At 45.7% G+C, this 16,863-nt stretch overlaps 1 protein-coding gene across 2 annotated transcripts in view; it reads right to left on the minus strand.

The window, feature by feature from the left end:
* The window catches only part of AK1 (adenylate kinase 1), a 143,913-nt gene that overhangs the window by 37,422 nt on the left and 89,628 nt on the right, over window positions 1-16,863 (minus strand). For both annotated transcript variants that reach the window (XM_089669005.1, XM_089669007.1), the window contains one exon: window positions 5,377-5,416. In XM_089669005.1, the coding sequence (XP_089525131.1) occupies window positions 5,377-5,416 (40 nt within the window). The remainder of the gene's footprint in view (window positions 1-5,376; window positions 5,417-16,863) is intronic.

Here is a 16,863-nt window from a genome sequence, read left to right on the forward strand (position 1 = left end):
CATTGGTCTTAAAATGACCGAGGGCTGACGCTGCACACCCCATAAATATTACTGGTTGAAGGAATTATGACTGGGACATGAGCCACAGAAAGCAGGGCTTACAAACACTGGAGTAAAATAAAGCAGTTAAGCTGGCCACACACTATACAATCTGGTTGTACAATCTCCTCTGGTGCCCATACGCTCTATTATACGATTTAATGGGCAATTTAATCAAAACCATTGAATCTGCAAACAATCGAATAACGTTACTTTCCTTTTTTCCCAAGTTGATTAGATCTGATTAGATCATCCAGGGCAGAAAATGAATAATTTATCTTTAGTAGTATTCACCAACTGTCTGCAGAGTCAATAGCTAAAGACCTCCAAACTTTGTGTGGCCTTCAGATTAGCACAACAGTGCATAGAGAGCTTCATGGAATGGGTTTCCGTGGCCCAGCAGCTGTATCCAGGCCTTATATCACCAAGTGCAATGCAAAGCGTCGGATGCAGTGGTGTAAAGCAAGCCGCCACTGGACTCTAGAGCAATGGAGATGTGTTCTCTGGAGTGACCAATCATCCTTCTCTGTCTGGCAATCCGATGGATGTGTCTGTGTTTGGCGGATGCCATTAGAACGGTACTTGCCTGACTGCATTGTGCCAAGTGTAAAGTTTGGTGGAGGGGGGGTTATGGTGTGGGGTTGTTTTTCAGGGGTTGGGCTTGGCCCCTTAGGTCCAGTGAAGGGAACTCTTAAGGCGTCAGAATGCCAAGACATTTTGGACAATTTCATGCTCCCAACTTTGTGGGAAGAGTTTGGGGATGACCCCCTTCCTGTTCCAACATGACTGCACACCAGTGCACAAAGCAAGGTCCATAAAGACATGGATGGGTGAGTTTGGGGTGGAGGAACTTGACTGGCCTGCACAGAGTCCTGACCTCAACCAGATAGAACACCTTTGGGATGAATTAGAGCGGAGACTGTGAGCCAGGCCTTCTCATCCTACATCAGTGCCTGACCTCACAAATGCTCTTCTGGAAGAATGGTCAAACATTCCCATAGACACTCCTAAACCTTGTGGACAGCCTTCCCAGAAGAGTTGAAGCTGTTATAACTGCAAAGGGCGGGGCCAACTCAATATTGAACCCTACGGACTAAGACTGGGATGCCATTTTAGATTGTAAGCTCCAAGGAGCAGGGCCCTCCTAACCCTCTTGTATTGAACTGTATTGTTGCTGTATTGTCTCCCGTTATATTGTAAAGCGCAGAGCAAACTGTTGGTGCTATATAAATCCTGTATAATAATCAAAGTTCATGTGTGTGTAAAGGCATGCGTCCCAATACTTTTGGCGATCTAGCGTATGTAAACCTGTTTTCTGTAACTGCTTATAAAATGTAAACTGGGATTTGGCTTCAATGTGCTGGTTAATTTTAATCTACTAACCCATCTAACACTCTGCTTCCCCCAGACTGACAATGCTGCTATCCAAAAGTGCACCCTGTGCTCCTTCATCCAGAGTGGGGGCACTCTGATTCAGGAGGTGTGTTATACATCTTCACCAGGTGAAAATAGAGGGGAAGAAAGCTAAAAAAAAGAAAACGAATGCAGCCACTACTTCTAATAGTTCGTAAGCTGCAAGATATTGCATTTTTGGTTTAAAGTGTTACTAGACCCCGGACCATGCATTCACTATATCTGGTCTCCCCGGACCATGCATTCACTATATCTGGTCTCCCCGGACCCTGCATTCACTATATCTGGTCTCCTCGGACCACCCTGCATTCACTATATCTGGTCTCTCTGGACCCTGCATTACATAGTTACATAGTTAGTCCAGCTGAAAAAAGACAAAAGTCCATCCAGTTCAACCATAGAAAAAAAAAAAAAGTTATAATCCTATACCCACAGTTAATCCAGAGGAAAGCAAAAAAAAACCCAGCAAAGCATGATCCAATTTGCACCTGCTGGGAAAAACAAAATTCCTTCCTGATCCTCCGAGAGGCAATCGGACCCCGCGTTCACCATGTCCGCTCTCCCCGGACCCCGCGTTCACCATGTCCGCTCTCCCCGGACCCCGCGTTCACCATGTCCGCTCTCCCCGGACCCCGCGTTCACCATGTCCGCTCTCCCCGGACCCCGCGTTCACCATGTCCGCTCTCCCCGGACCCCGCGTTCACCATGTCCGCTCTCCCCGGACCCCGCGTTCACCATGTCCGCTCTCCCCGGACCCCGCGTTCACCATGTCCGCTCTCCCTCAGTACACACAACATAGAAATGGAATTATTTTAGTAAATATAAACTGCTAAATATTTTTTCTCATCAGAAGTTAGTGCAGCCTTGTGACTTCTATCAGTGTCCAGCCCAGCACTCGCTAAAGCTTGTAAGAGGAATTTCCTTTCTGCTCTAACCTCTGTCTGGACAGTGCTGGTTGGCCCTGTGCTGATCACATGTGCACTCCCAAGGAAAAAAAAAAACCTCTCTAGCAATACACACCAAACTGAAAATGTGCAAATGCCTACAGTTCAGTCTGTCTTATCAGGAGATGAGGTGGTTGCTTGAAAAAGGGGAGGAACAGAGAAGGATTAACCCCTTAGGTTCCACAGTGAGTATAACAAGCATGGTTTATTGCATATACAGACTGATCTTACTGTTGTGGGTTTAGTAACACTTTAATACCGCTTTAATGCATACACCACATCCTGGCATAAATAGGCCCTACGAAGGAGATCAGTTGACTTCACCATAGAATAGGACAATATAGGATCCGTTTCACCTTTTTCAAGAGACAACATAGCTGAATGTTTGAAAAATTATACAAAAATCCACTTTCAATAGACGTGTTTTTTTTTTTCTTCCCAAGATCCTCATTTATATAAATAACATAATAGTAGAACATTCATGTAGACATTGTAATCTTATTATAACATTCTAACCCCTGGTTCACATATCCATGTTCCCGCGGGCCACGTTTGCGCCTGCACAAGAGAGCCCATTCATTTGAATGGACTCCTGTGCCCCAGGACACGCAGGGAAGAAGTCCCTGCACTTCTTCTGAAAACGCAGCCCGTACAGAAACCTCGGTTCCCAGTACAGTTGCGATTTCCAGTGCTGGTGGAAATGCTGGTCCGCATTCTTTTGTGTGGGTGGTGTGGCTGCACGGATTTTTGTGAGGATCCGCAGCGGCACCAACCACACATATGTAAACCTAGCCTAAATGACTGTGGGGGAGATTTACTACAACTGGAGCACTCAGTCTGGTGCAGCTGTGCATGGTAGTCAATTAGCGTCTAACTTCAGCTTGTTCAATTAAGTTTTGGCAATAAAACCTGAAAGCTGATTGCTTTAGCTGTGCATAGAAACCAGATTTTGCACTCTCCAGTTTTATTATTATTGTTATAATACAGTATATAGTGCCAAAAGGTTTGCTCAACGCTGTACATTATAGTGGGGGACAGTACAGTAACAATACAATACACGAGGGGTTCGAGGGCCCTGCTCTTTCGAGTTTACAATCTAGGAGGGAGGGGATAGTGGTACAGGAGGAAGTGGCTGTGGGGGATGGAGTGGTAGGAGGAATGGAGGAGATCGGCTGTTAGGTGAGGGTGGGGTAGGCTTCCCTGAAGAGATGGGTTTTTAGGGTGCGCCTAAAGGAGAGGAGGGTAGGTGACATTCTGATGGATTGGGGTAGTGAGTTCCAGAGGATGGGGGAAGTCCTGGAGAAGTCCTGCAGTCGGGCGTGGGAGGAGGAGACCAGGGAGCTAGAAAGTAGGAGGTCTTGTGAGGAGCGAAGAGTACGGGTTGGGTGGTATTTGGGTATCAGGTCGGTGAGGTAGTTTGGGGCAGCGTTATGAATGGCTTTGTATGTCAATGTTAGTAGTTTGAATTTAATGCATTGGGCAATCGGAAGCCAGTGGAGGGAATGACAGAGGGGGGTGGCAGATGCGGAGCGGTTGGTAAGGTGGATGAGTCTGGCCGATGAGTTCAGGATAGACTGAAGCGGGGATAGTCTGCGATGAGGTAAGCCGGTGAAAAGGGAGTTGCAGTAGTCCAGACGTGAGATAATAAGGGAGTGAACGAGTTGTTTAGTAGTGTCTGGGGTTAGGAACGAACGTATTTTGGAGATGTTGCGGAGGTGGAGCCTGCATGAGTTTGCCAGCGATTGGACATGGGGTTGGAAGGACAGGTTTGAGTCTAGAGGGCAAGTGGTGAGGCGGGCTTCTGAGAAGACCTTCGTGACCTCCTCAGTCGTAGCAAGGCTGAAGGAGCAGAGTGTTGGGGAGGTTATAGTGTGCGGGGTGTGGTGGGGGGCAGGGCAGTTGCGAGGTCAGAGGAGGGGTGAGTTGATGGGTTTATAGTGGGAGGGAGGCTAGGTGGGGAGGTAGATAGAGCATTGGCGATGTCCTTACGGATTGCGTCGATCTTGTTTTGGAAGTGATTGGCAATCTCATGGGCGGTGAGTGAGGTACTGGGTGGAGGTGGGGGGGGGAGAGAGTAGGGAGTTGAAAATGAAGAAGAGCCAGCGAGGATAGGTGGAGAGGGTGCTGATGAGGGTTACGAAGTAGGCTTGTTTGACTGCGTGGAGGGAGGAGGTGTAGGTGAGGAAGGCGGATTTGTAGAGGGTGAACGCTCGAGAGGATCTGGTTTTGCGCCATAATCACTCCAGCGCGCGAATGCGTCAATTAAGGTTTTTAGTGTGGTCGTTCTGCCAGGGTTGAAGCGGTTGGGGTCTAATGTTGCGTGTGGTTAGGGGTGCTAAGGAGTCTAAGGCAGCTGACAGTCATTATACGCAGTAGTGACCAGGTCAGAACATGACAGTGGAAGGATACTGTCATACAGACGGTCAGCTGCAGAGTGGAAAGGGGCCGGGTTCAGGTTGCGGAGGTTACGGCTGGTGATGGTTTGACGTTTTGGGGGGGAGGTGTTAGAGGATGGGGAGACGGAGAATGTAATGAGGTTGTGGTCAGAGAGAGGGAAAGGGGTGTTTGTGAGGTTGTGGAGGGTGCAGAGATGAGAGAAAGTGAGGTCCAGGGTGTTCCCGTCGGTGTGGGTGGAGGACTGTGTGAGTGCAAAAGAAGAGGTTCAGTGGAGGAGTTGGGATATAGTCGGGTTGTTGATGTTGATAGGGATATTGAAGTCACCAAGGATGATGGTGGGTAGCTCAGAGGAGAGGAAGAAGGGTATCCAGGCGGAAAAGTCTTAGTAAGTAACCCCCCCATGATTCCATAGGAACACGTTTCCACCACATAAATGAATGTTCACCTTCCAGTATAAGGGTAGTCCTCTTGTGTACTGGAGAACATATTGTGGCATCAGTGGCACAAGGAGACTGCCAAAAACTCAAACTGGTACAGATGGCTAGTCAGAAAGAGGGAGTGTGAAGGAGATCTGGGATCTTACCTGCCATTTCTGTAGGAACTGGGCTGAAGGGGGCTTCTGCCTGGAAAGAGAAAAGAGAATTTTTTTTAAAGTTACCAGTAAGTGAAATCCTCCTGCTGCCATAGTCACCAGTTCTCCCCATTCATTCCTGGACTGAAGTTCATGAAATCTTTTGCAGCCCCAAAGGTAGCCTTCACCTTCTGAGGATATGTTTATGCTAACAATGTATATTTTGTTTTTGGAAAGACCAGGACACGGTTTACCAAAACTATGTGCTGTGAAGCTCGACCTCTGTTCAATCTGTATTCAAATAGGCAGGTCATTGTACAACATAGTACTGCACGTTGGATCTAAAGAAGATTGCACAATCAGGCAATAATGTGCTAGGGGGGCTTTAAGGAGATTGTACAGTCAGATGATAATATTTATGGCCAACTTAATGTAAACTTGGGCTTTGCTTGCTAAAGCAACAGGTTCACTTTTCATTTCCTCTAGGAACTCCCACCTTTCACCATACCTACCATGGAACACATTGCATGGTACACTGCTTTTAGTCCACAGAAATCTGTCCTGACCACGGCAAGGATAGTTGGTTATATTTGCCCTCCAGGCAAAGTAATTATTAGAACATATAACTTAATTTGAACCAGTACTTTTCCTATGCTTGGGCAAAGCAACAGGTTCACATTGATGGGGGCCCCACAAGCCAAACCTATTCATCTCTTACACCCTGTACTACCAGGTATGTGACTTTTTCTCCCTATTCCCATGTCATAGTGTTGGTGCAATTGGCCACTCAGGTACCCAATGGAATTCCAATATGGAAGGGCAAGAGAGAGTCTTCAACCTTGTGTCATCTCCAAGCTACTGGTCACAATCACTTTCTGGGTTAGGGTTCTCTATGTCAAAGGCTAAAGATAATCAACTTTAAGAGCACCTGTCACCATACACAGTGTAGGAAGCCATTGTGTTGCCCACCAAATATTCTGGATAGGAAACACTAGCTTGACAGTAAAGACTAAGAGTCTGCATACACTAATTGGAATCGAAGTGTATTGGGAAATGCATTTCATTTCCTCCTCAGTGCTCGAGGCAAGATATGGCATCTCTCTGGAGGCAACATTTTCATCAGTCACCTCATTTCCCTGATGTCTTCTTATAATGAATGCTTGCAGCACAGAAGGCCAACCTGTAGAAGTACAGCTAGACTTGGAGTGCTCCAGGCACTAAATTTGTTTGCAGGATTCGTCCCTGAAATATAGATCAGGCACATTCAATTTTCCAACACCCTCGCTGAAGTTTCAAGTTAAGGTAAATAGAACAGCATCTTATATCTAAACAATTCTAATGGCACTTCATTTGTCAGGTTCTCCGGATTTCGTAAATCATTTTGGAGAATATGGAAACTCCCAAAACTCCAGACTGGGCAAGTACCAAGTCTAAAATGTCCATTGGAAAGTTTTATGTAAACAAATCCTTTTGTGGAAAAAATGTTTTATAAAGGTGGAGTTTGTAGGTGTATGCACCCAAAAATGGTCCCTTTTTTCTAGAAATTGTATTTTGTACATTGCCTGTGGCATGTGTAGGATTTACATTATCCAATGGCTGAAAAATGAAGAAGATGCTGGTCCAGAAAAGGACCAGAAGAACATGGCATGGGCATCAATGAAGCTGTGGTAGCAAGTAAGCCTGCCGTGGTGTTGAAGTATGCTGTGTTTTATTGTGAAAAGAAAGATGTTACACCAAGATAAATTCCCCACAGAGGCAAGACTGTCTGTGCTCTGGCTGTGTCCTCCCAAACACAGCTTAAGAATGAAGATTTGAAGAGCCGGCTACTCGTCTTCCCAAATGATCACCTTTATTGTGACAAGTAGGATTTATAGATAAAATGGTTTACGCATTTTGGTGATAAGCCATATCAGCCAATGATTAAGGCTTATCGCTGAAACACATAAGCCATTTTATTAGTATCTTTTACTCTTTACAATAAATATGATAGTTCAGGAAGACGAATAGCCGGCTCTTCAAATCTTCTTTCTGATGCTGTGCTTTATGTACATTATGGTGGGAGTTCCTGTGGCTACTCCTGTGGAATTGTGCTAGGAGTAGCCACAGGAACTCCCACCATTCCACAAATTATATATAAAATGACCCACCATAAATTGTGTTGCAGATACAGTCCAAATGGCAGTTTGCCTCTACTATTCTGGCCACAAACAAGGCAATTTTTAGGCATCTTCAATGAATTTACAATCACAAAACCGACCAGATGAGTCAACCAACCAGCAATAGTCCATGCAATAATGCACAATCTAAAGTGCTAGTAGTTAGTGGATCCAATTGGCATTTTTTTGTGTTACAACCTGGTTGGGAGTGGCTGAAACTGCCAGAAAATTAGCGGAATGAATGGCCAGTAACAGAGTGGTTTACAGATTACCTCCGTAATGAATCCAAACCTAATCAAATCTGGCCTGATTGTTGCCTAGGACGCTGGCTAATTTTTTGGTGGCTCATAATCCAAGACATTTTTTGCTAAGTGATTGTAGGGGTTTTGCACGCTCTGGCAATGGTCACTCTGGCCGCTAGAATAATAAAAGTGCGGAGATGTCTGGGGGGTTCTGTCCAAAAGGTCACTAAAAAGTGCTGTCTTAGCATTTTTGTTAATATTAAGGCCTGTGACAGAGTATGGAGGATTAAAGATTTGAATCCAGTAACGTTGAACCCATGGACAAGACAATCAGACATGATGCATGGTGTCATGTTGTTTGTAACGTTGAACCCATGGACAAGACCATCAGACATGATGCATGGTGTCATGCTGTTTGTAACGTTGAACCCATGGACAAGACCATCAGACATGATGCATGGTGCCATCCTGTTTGTAACGTTGAACCCATGGACAAGACCATCAGACATGATGCATGGTGCCATCCTGTTTGTAACGTTGAACCCATGGACAAGACCATCAGACATGATGCATGGTGCCATCCTGTTTGTAACGTTGAACCCATGGACAAGACCATCAGACATGATGCATGGTGCCATCCTGTTTGTAACGTTGAACCCATGGACAAGACCATCAGACATGATGCATGGTGCCATCCTGTTTGTAACGTTGAACCCATGGACAAGACCATCAGACATGATGCATGGTGTCATCCTGTTTGCAGCCTTTAAAGCACAGGGGCGATAGTGTCAGGCTATATTTTTGCTAGTCTCGATGGAACAAAGTACCAGCGTGAAAGGACTTTGTAGGTAGCGTTGTGTTAACAATCCACTTATGCACCATACTTGACCACTGAACCCAGTCCCCCTCCTCAATCTGCGTCCCCAGTTCTACCTCCCAAGCTGTCTGGTAGGTGAATTTACCCCTGGGACCAGTAAAAAAGCAATATTGTTCAGAAATGCCCCCTTGCAAACTATGCTACTTTGCTAGCAATTTAGTTGTAGGTTTATGGAGCTGGAGTAGGTGACTGTTAATGCACCATAAACTACTCAAAACAAATCCAAAAATTGGATAGGTACAGCAACAATGAAGACCCAACTAGACTACACACACTGGCAAAGATGGCTGCAATCTGGAATATTGTATTATACATGGGAGTGGGCTTCTGAGTGTCAACAGTTTGGGTGGCCTTCGTGTCAGCCTAGCTACGGCCTAAGTTGACTATGCAGATATCTGGCCCTGCCTGTAGCTTTTTCCTGCTCGGGTTTGTATAAACTGTGTTGTCAATTGCTATGATGTGTTGCAGTGGTGGGATCAGACACTATGGGGGAGATTTACCTAAACTGGAGATTGCAAAATCTGGTGCAGCTCTGTATAGAAACCAATCAGCTTAGAGGTTTTATTGTCAAAGCTTAATTGAACAAGCTGAAGTTAGAAGCTGATTGGCTACCATGCACAGCTGCACCAGATTCTGAGTTCCCCGGTTTTAGTAAATCAACCCCAAAGTGGATGAGGATGTCCTAGAGCTTGCAGTATATCCACTACTCTGGTTATATGGTCACATTCAAGCTTAAAGAAAACCGGTGCTGTGTCCATTCTAGAGCCAAGCAACAGCTTTACTTTGGTGGCCCATTAAACAGCACATACTCTTTTCTTTGCCCCCCCATGCTCTGTTAAGCCAATAAAATGATGAAAAATACCAGTACTTCCAAGTATGGGGGAGCATGTGACCCACTACTCTCTCATGTGCGAATCTAACAGGAATAGGTTTATAATACTAATTTTTTTTGGTCAGCACAGTTAACGGTAGCAGTGCATCTCATCTGCATGGACCTGTGTTCTTGTTCATGAGATGGACTGCACACTGACCCTCGCCCTTGTACCTTAGTCATTTATCAAAGAGATCTATACAGGCTGTAGGAGCTCAGAAATGTCCATGAAATTGCATTAGCAGCAATGCATATGTCAAAAAATCTATAGTGCTTTGTGTAATGGACCTTCAACCTGTCACAACATAGATAAGAATGCATAGACTGATGTATAGGTACCAGGGGCGGACTGACCATTTGGAAACCTGGGTACTGCCCGAGGGCCCGGGGTCAGTAGGGGGCCCCATGAAATGCCCCTGGTACCTTTTTTCATAGGCTTGGGCAAGGACACAGGGGCCCCATGATCCCCTATTGCCCGGGGGCCCCATGAGTTGTCAGTCCGCCCCTGATAGGTACACCACTCACAACTAAAGGCACTGCTAACAAGTACAGCCATCACCACCTCTACACTAACTTACACAAACCAACCCGATATTACCTTTCATTACTTCCAGCTTTGGAAGATAGTCATTGGTGGCTGATGTGGGTTACTGCTCTTTTCTTCTTAAATAAGGCTGACAATGTGCAATAAATGAACTTGTCTGCATGCAAATATAACATTGTATCACCAGTGACCTTGGCTGCAGCAGTTTCCAGGGGCCACCTCCTCAGTAGACAGGTGAGCAGTGTGAGGATGGCAGGCTGGTAGGCTTCACCATGACAGATCTATGATGGTTTGCTTGGTAAACAGCATACAGAGGAGTAGAGAGAAGCGGAGGGAGATGGGAGGCAGAGTGACGCAGGAGATGGTGAGAAAGAATTAACTAGTGAATTTCCAGCAGAAATTAATGCAGGCTCTCTAGATGGCAAACTATTCTCTCTATGTAAGTGTAAAGGGGATTTTCAAGCACAGTGGAAATGTATTTATTGCCTGAATAAAAGAGGGGACCTGATCTCCTACAATTCCCATGGTTGGGTAAAATGCTGGGTGAACCATAATATGACCGTAAATATACACTGGTTCTCAAAGAGAATAATTATACACAAAGGTCAGGGTGTAATAGCATTTAAAAAGCAGGAGAACTTTGGAAATTATAGGTACAAATTCAAGCAGAACTGATCACAGGTTTGGAAGAAGGTCTATACTACCATGACGTGACTTTACATTGGGTGGCCTTTTCTGGTCCAGGGAGGAGGGAGGGCTAGATCACTAACACAGCAGAACGACATAGACATTGCCCACTAGCAGAGTTAAAGGACAGGTTACCACACACCACCTGCTAGCTGCTAAAATACATGCAATGCTATCAACTCATCACATGCATCATCATGTGCATTTGGCAGGAGTCATTTCATTAGGTGACCTTTCTCCATTTCATGGTAATCTTTTGGCAAAGTGGCATGTGGCCTGTCAACAGTACTCTTTCCTCCTCCATTCACACTTTCTGCACTCTATCTGGTACCATACCACTTTCATTGAACTATTGTGGCTACCATGGCTCTCCCATTGCACTCTCATTGCATTCTCTCTAGTATTATGCCACTCATTGCATTCTCTCTGGTATCATGACATTCTTGTTGCTCGCCCTTTACTACCATGGTTCTCTCATTGCACTCATTCTGGTACCAAGGCACACTTAGTGCACTCTCTGGAATCAAACCACTCATTACACTCTCTGGTATACTGGTACACGCATTGCACTCTCTCTGGTACCATCCACTCTCATTGCACTCTCAGTGCATTCTATCTTGTATATCTTACTCTCATTACACTCTCTCTGATACCATGACATACTCATTGCACTCTCTCTGGTACCAATCGACCCTCATTGCACTCTCTGGTATCATGGTACGCTCAATGCATTCTGTCTTGTATTTCGCACTCTCTTTGGCACCATGCCACACTCGTTGCACTCTTTGGTACCATGGCATATTCATTGCACCCTCTCTTTTACCATCCACCCTCATTGCACTCTGGCACTCTCTCCAGTATTATGCCACTCATTGCATTCTCTCTGGTATCATGGCACTCTTGTTGCTCACTCATTCATACCATGGTTCTCTCATTGCACTCATTCTGGTACCAAGGCACACTCATTGCCCTCTCTCTGGCATCAAGCCACTCATTACACTCTCTGATATACTGGCACACTCACTGCACTCTCTTTTGTACCATCTGCTCTTACTGTACTGTCTTTGGTATCATGGCACACTCATTGCACTCTCTCAGATAATCACTCTCATTGCACCCTCTCAAATAACCACACTCATTGCACTCTCTGGTACCACCCACTCTCATTGCATTCTCTCTTGTATATCTCACTCTCATTGCACTCTGGTACCATGGCACATTCATTGCACTCTCTCTGGTACCATGACATACTCCTTGCACTCTCTCTGGTACCATCCACCCTTATTGCACTCTCTGGTATCATGGCACTCTCAATGCATTCTGTCTTGTACCTATCACTCTCATTGCACTCTCTCTGATACCATGGCACACTCATTGCATACTCACTGGTACCACGGCACACTCACTGCACACTCTGGTACCATGCCACACTCGTTGCACTCTTTGGTACCGTGGCATATTCATTGCACTCTCTGGTATCATGGCACTCTGATTGCATCCTGTCTGGTACCATCCACCCTCATTGCATACTCTGTGGTATCATGGCACTCTTATTGCACTTTTTTGGTACCATCCACTCTCCTTGCACTCTTTCAGATAACGCTCTCATTGCTATCACATATTCCCTGGATTAACAATCTCTGGTCTCATCCCCTGTAAATATTATTTTCCAGTTATATTTTGTATATTAAGAATGTATCCATGCTTTATATAGGGGGTTTCATTTTGCCTTCCCCTGGATCAGCTTCTGATATACTGTAGGGTTGTGTATATGGGGGTTTTCTATCGGTTGAAGTAGATGGACTTTTTTCAACCTATGTTATAACTACACTTTAGCTTGGCTGGTGAACGCCACAGGAAGGGAGATACATGGGTACATTGATAATCAATGGTAAACACTGAATGTGCCAACACTACTGCTAAAACAAACAATTGAGAAGAGTCACTCTATAGACAACAATCTGCACATTGTTCCTATCTGTATGGATACACATGGGAACCAGTATTAGGGAAAGTGGCCTTCCAAGCCATAACAGATAAAAGGCTCAGTTTACTAGTCTATATCTATTGTTATTTTCCATAGTGACCGTTATTTAAACATTGAGATCCAGAGCTCTAAAAATCAGTCACACAACTGAAAATACCAATGCGTATGGCAAATTACATGTATTATAGCTTAGTACAGGGTTTCTCAACCAGGGTTCCTCCACACATTGCTAGGGGTTCCTTGAGCAACGAGCAATAACCTCCTCTCCGATAAGTTCCCCCTGACACCATTGAAATTTTCAGCTATCTCTAGGGGGGTAATTCTCCCCAGTGACCACAAGTGTAAGGAGCATTCTTCCCACTGGCCATCACACAAATGTATCATGAGTTGTAAATATAGTCATTTTAACAGGGGTTCCCTGAGACCAAAAAGTCATTTCAAGGGTTCCTCTGTGTTGAAAAGGTTGAGAAAGGCTGGCATAGTGAATGGAGCCTATGGGTTTGTACACATGGGCAGTTATCCGCATGCTCAGCGGTTTCCTGTGCCGAGGGAGCCGCATGTGCCCCATATACAAGTTAATGGCTGCGCTCTTTTTTGGATGCAAGTGTACCAGTATACACTGATGGAAAGAAGCAAAGTACAGCCATGTGTTTGTATGGCAGGTTGGGCATGGCACATGCAGGAAAACGCTGGGAAATTTGCATGTGAATGAGCCCTAAAGTGACTGCAACTGTTTTAGGCAATAAAACCGCTAACTATTGTACACAATACTTTTCTATTTACATTAAAGTAGAAAGTTTTCTTTAATTTTGGATAGAGTATGGTAAGAATTATGACCCCTGTCAGGTTTTTTTTTTCGCCACTTGTCCTCATTAGGACACACAAGTTTCCAAGCTATAGCCCTAGGGCCACATCTAGTCCGCTATAAGATTTTAACTTGCTCCCAGCAGTTCTGATGTGATGGGGGCTTCTAATGTAAAAGGTGGGCTCTGAAGAGTTGGGGGGGTTAGAGATTCTGATGTAAAAGGGGGACTCTGATGGAAGGTAGGGCTCTGATAAGGGGGGGGGGGTTCTGATGGAAGGTAGAGCTCTAATGAGATGAAGTGGGGGGGGGGCTTCTGATGTAAAAGGTAGACTCTGATGGAAGGTAGGGATCTGACAAGATGAAAGGGGGGGGGGCTTCTGATGTAAGAGGGGGGCTCAGATGGTAGGTAGGTCTCTGCATGAGATGAAGGGGGGTCACTTCTGATGGAAGATAGGGCTCTGATGAGATGAAGAGGGGTTGCTTCTGATGGAAAGTAGGGCTCTGATGAAGGGGGTTACTTCTGATGGAAGGTAGGGCTCTTATGAAGGGGGTTACTTCTGATGGAAGGTAGGGCTCTGATGAAGGGGGTTACTTCTGATGGAAGGTAGGGCTCTGATGAAGGGGGTTACTTCTGATGGAAGGTAGGGCTCTGATGAAGGGGGTTACTTCTGATGGAAGGTAGGGCTCTGATGAAGGGGGTTACTTCTGATGGAAGGTAGGGCTCTGATGAAGGGGGTTACTTCTGATGGAAGGTAGGGCTCTGATGAAGGGGGTTACTTCTGATGGAAGGTAGGGCTCTGATGAAGGGGGTTACTTCTGATGGAAGGTAGGGCTCTGATGAAGGGGGTTACTTCTGATGGAAGGTAGGGCTCTGATGAAGGGGGTTACTTCTGATGGAAGGTAGGGCTCTGATGAAGGGGGTTACTTCTGATGGAAGGTAGGGCTCTGATGAAGGGGGTTACTTCTGATGGAAGGTAGGGCTCTGATGAAGGGGGTTACTTCTGATGGAAGGTAGGGCTCTGATGAAGGGCGTTACTTCTGATGGAAGGTAGGGCTCTGATGAAGGGGGTTACTTCTGATGGAAGGTAGGGCTCTGATGAAGGGGGTTACTTCTGATGGAAGGTAGGGCTCTGCTGAAGGGGGTTACTTCTGATGGAAGGTAGGGCTCTGCTGAAGGGGGTTACTTCTGATGGAAGGTAGGGCTCTGATGGAGGGAGGGAGGGGGGCCTTCTGTTGGAAGGTAGCGCTCTAATGAGATGAAGGGGGGGGGGCTTCTGATTTAAAAGGGAGACTCTGATGGAAGGTAGGGCTCTGATGAATTGAATGGAGGGGGTGCTTCTGATGGAAGGTAGGTGTTCTGTCTCTCCAATCGAAGCATTGAAAGTGTGATCTCTGTAACTTACAGTTGTGATGAGATAACGATAACTCCAATCTCAGTTGGATACCAGAGTCAGTGACTCAATCAAGATGATATCTTGTAGATATTCCATAAACTAAGAGAATCTTACAACAATGAACATTCAATAGGTCAAAAGATCATATTGTGCTTTGCTTCATGACATGAGGCTAGCGCTGCAATGCATTACTGGGGAAAGGGTGAGCTATCTATACGGCTTCAACTAAACCAAAGGAAAGGGAGGAGCAGAGACAAAATATAGAAAATACTTAAAGGCATATGACAGTCATGTGCAACATGACAGTAGGGGTCTGACAAGATGAAAAGGGGGGGGGGGGCTTCTGATGTAAGAGGGGGACTCCGATGGAAAGTAGGTCTCTGATGAGATGAAGGGGGGTCACTTCTGGTGGAAGATAGGGCTCTGATGAGATGAAGAAGGGTTGCTTCTGATGGAAAGTAGGGCTCTGATGAAGGGGGGTTACTTCTGATGGAAGGTAGGGCTCTGATGGAGGGAAGGGGGGCTTCTGTTGGGAAGGTAGGGCTCTGATGAGATGAAGGGGGGGCTTCTGATTTAAAAGGGGGACTCTGATGGAATGTAGGGCTCTGATGAGATGAAGGGAGGGGGCTTCTGATGGAAATGGGGGACTCTGATGTGATGGGGAGCTTCTGATGCAAAGGGGGACTCTGATGGGGAAAGAGCTTTTTTGATGTAAGAAAAAGGGGACTCTGATGGAAGATAGTACTCTGAAGAGAGGGGGGGGGCCTCTGATGTAAAAGGTGTACTGTGATGGGGGGGGGCTTCTGATGTAAAAGGTGTACTGTGATGGGGGGGGGGCTTCTGATGTGACAGGTGTACTGTAATGGGGGGGCTTCTGATGTGAAACGGGGACTCTGATGTGATGGGGAGCTTTTGATGTAAAAAGGGGACTCTGGTGGAAGGAGATTTTTTTTTGGCCTGTGAATATTCGTAAAGTATACAATGTGGTCCTCGTATTGAAAAGATTAGAGACACTTTCAATCAGAGAGATTGCCCTTCACATCCTGTAAGAAGAAGGAATCCCTGGTTGTCAACAAGGTCACCAGAACTAGGGTTCCATTAGAAGATTTTCCATCTATCCCTGTTCTGGTGACAACTCAAAATTTGGGAATTTTTGCACTTTCACTCTCAGTGATCCCCAGAACAAATACAGAAAGGACCCATTTACATGCACATGAATGCCATTAACCCACATTTGTGCATTAAAGCGCAGTACATTGAGCACACCTATTCAATTCGAATGGATCTTTACAAGCCTCAATGCAAGTAAAAGGCTCATGTGCGATTTCTGGTCCAATGCAGTGCATCATAATACACACTGGGCGCAATTCAATCAAGTGTTCATGAACTTTTTCTGCAGGTGTGCACATTGTGCGTTGAGTGGTTGTAAAGGCAGAAGGTTTTTCCCCTTCATGCATTCTATACATGATGGATGAAGCTTCCCCCCTCAGTTCTCCTAAATACTCACCTGAGGCTGATATCGATCCAGTGATGTGCACGAGAGCTGAGGCTGTCTGGGGCCATTGGCTCCCGCTGCTGTCAATCAGAGCCAGTGCGGGAGGCGGGGCCAAGCCCCGTTCTGTGTGTCTTATAGACACACAGAGCTGGGTTCAGAAGCAAGCATGCACACTTGCTCTGGGGGGGCACTCTGCAGGGAGGTGGAGCCAAGAGTGCCAGTGGGGTACCCGAGGAGGATCGGGGTTACAAAACCATTACACAGAGCAGGTAAGTATGATTTTTGTTTTAATATAAAAAGAAACCATTTTTACAATCTCTATACACCAAAACCCACGTAACATTCTCTCGTTAATACTGGTGTGTGCAACTGTCTGCCCGGGGTCGATCACTCACAAGAAATCACTGCATAACGTTTACATGCAAGCGGCTGTAATTAGGT

This window comes from Staurois parvus, unplaced genomic scaffold (assembly GCF_062004578.1).
Source record: "Staurois parvus isolate SC_StPar_1 unplaced genomic scaffold, SC_StPar_1.0 ptg000068l, whole genome shotgun sequence".
NCBI lineage: Eukaryota > Metazoa > Chordata > Amphibia > Anura > Ranidae > Staurois > Staurois parvus.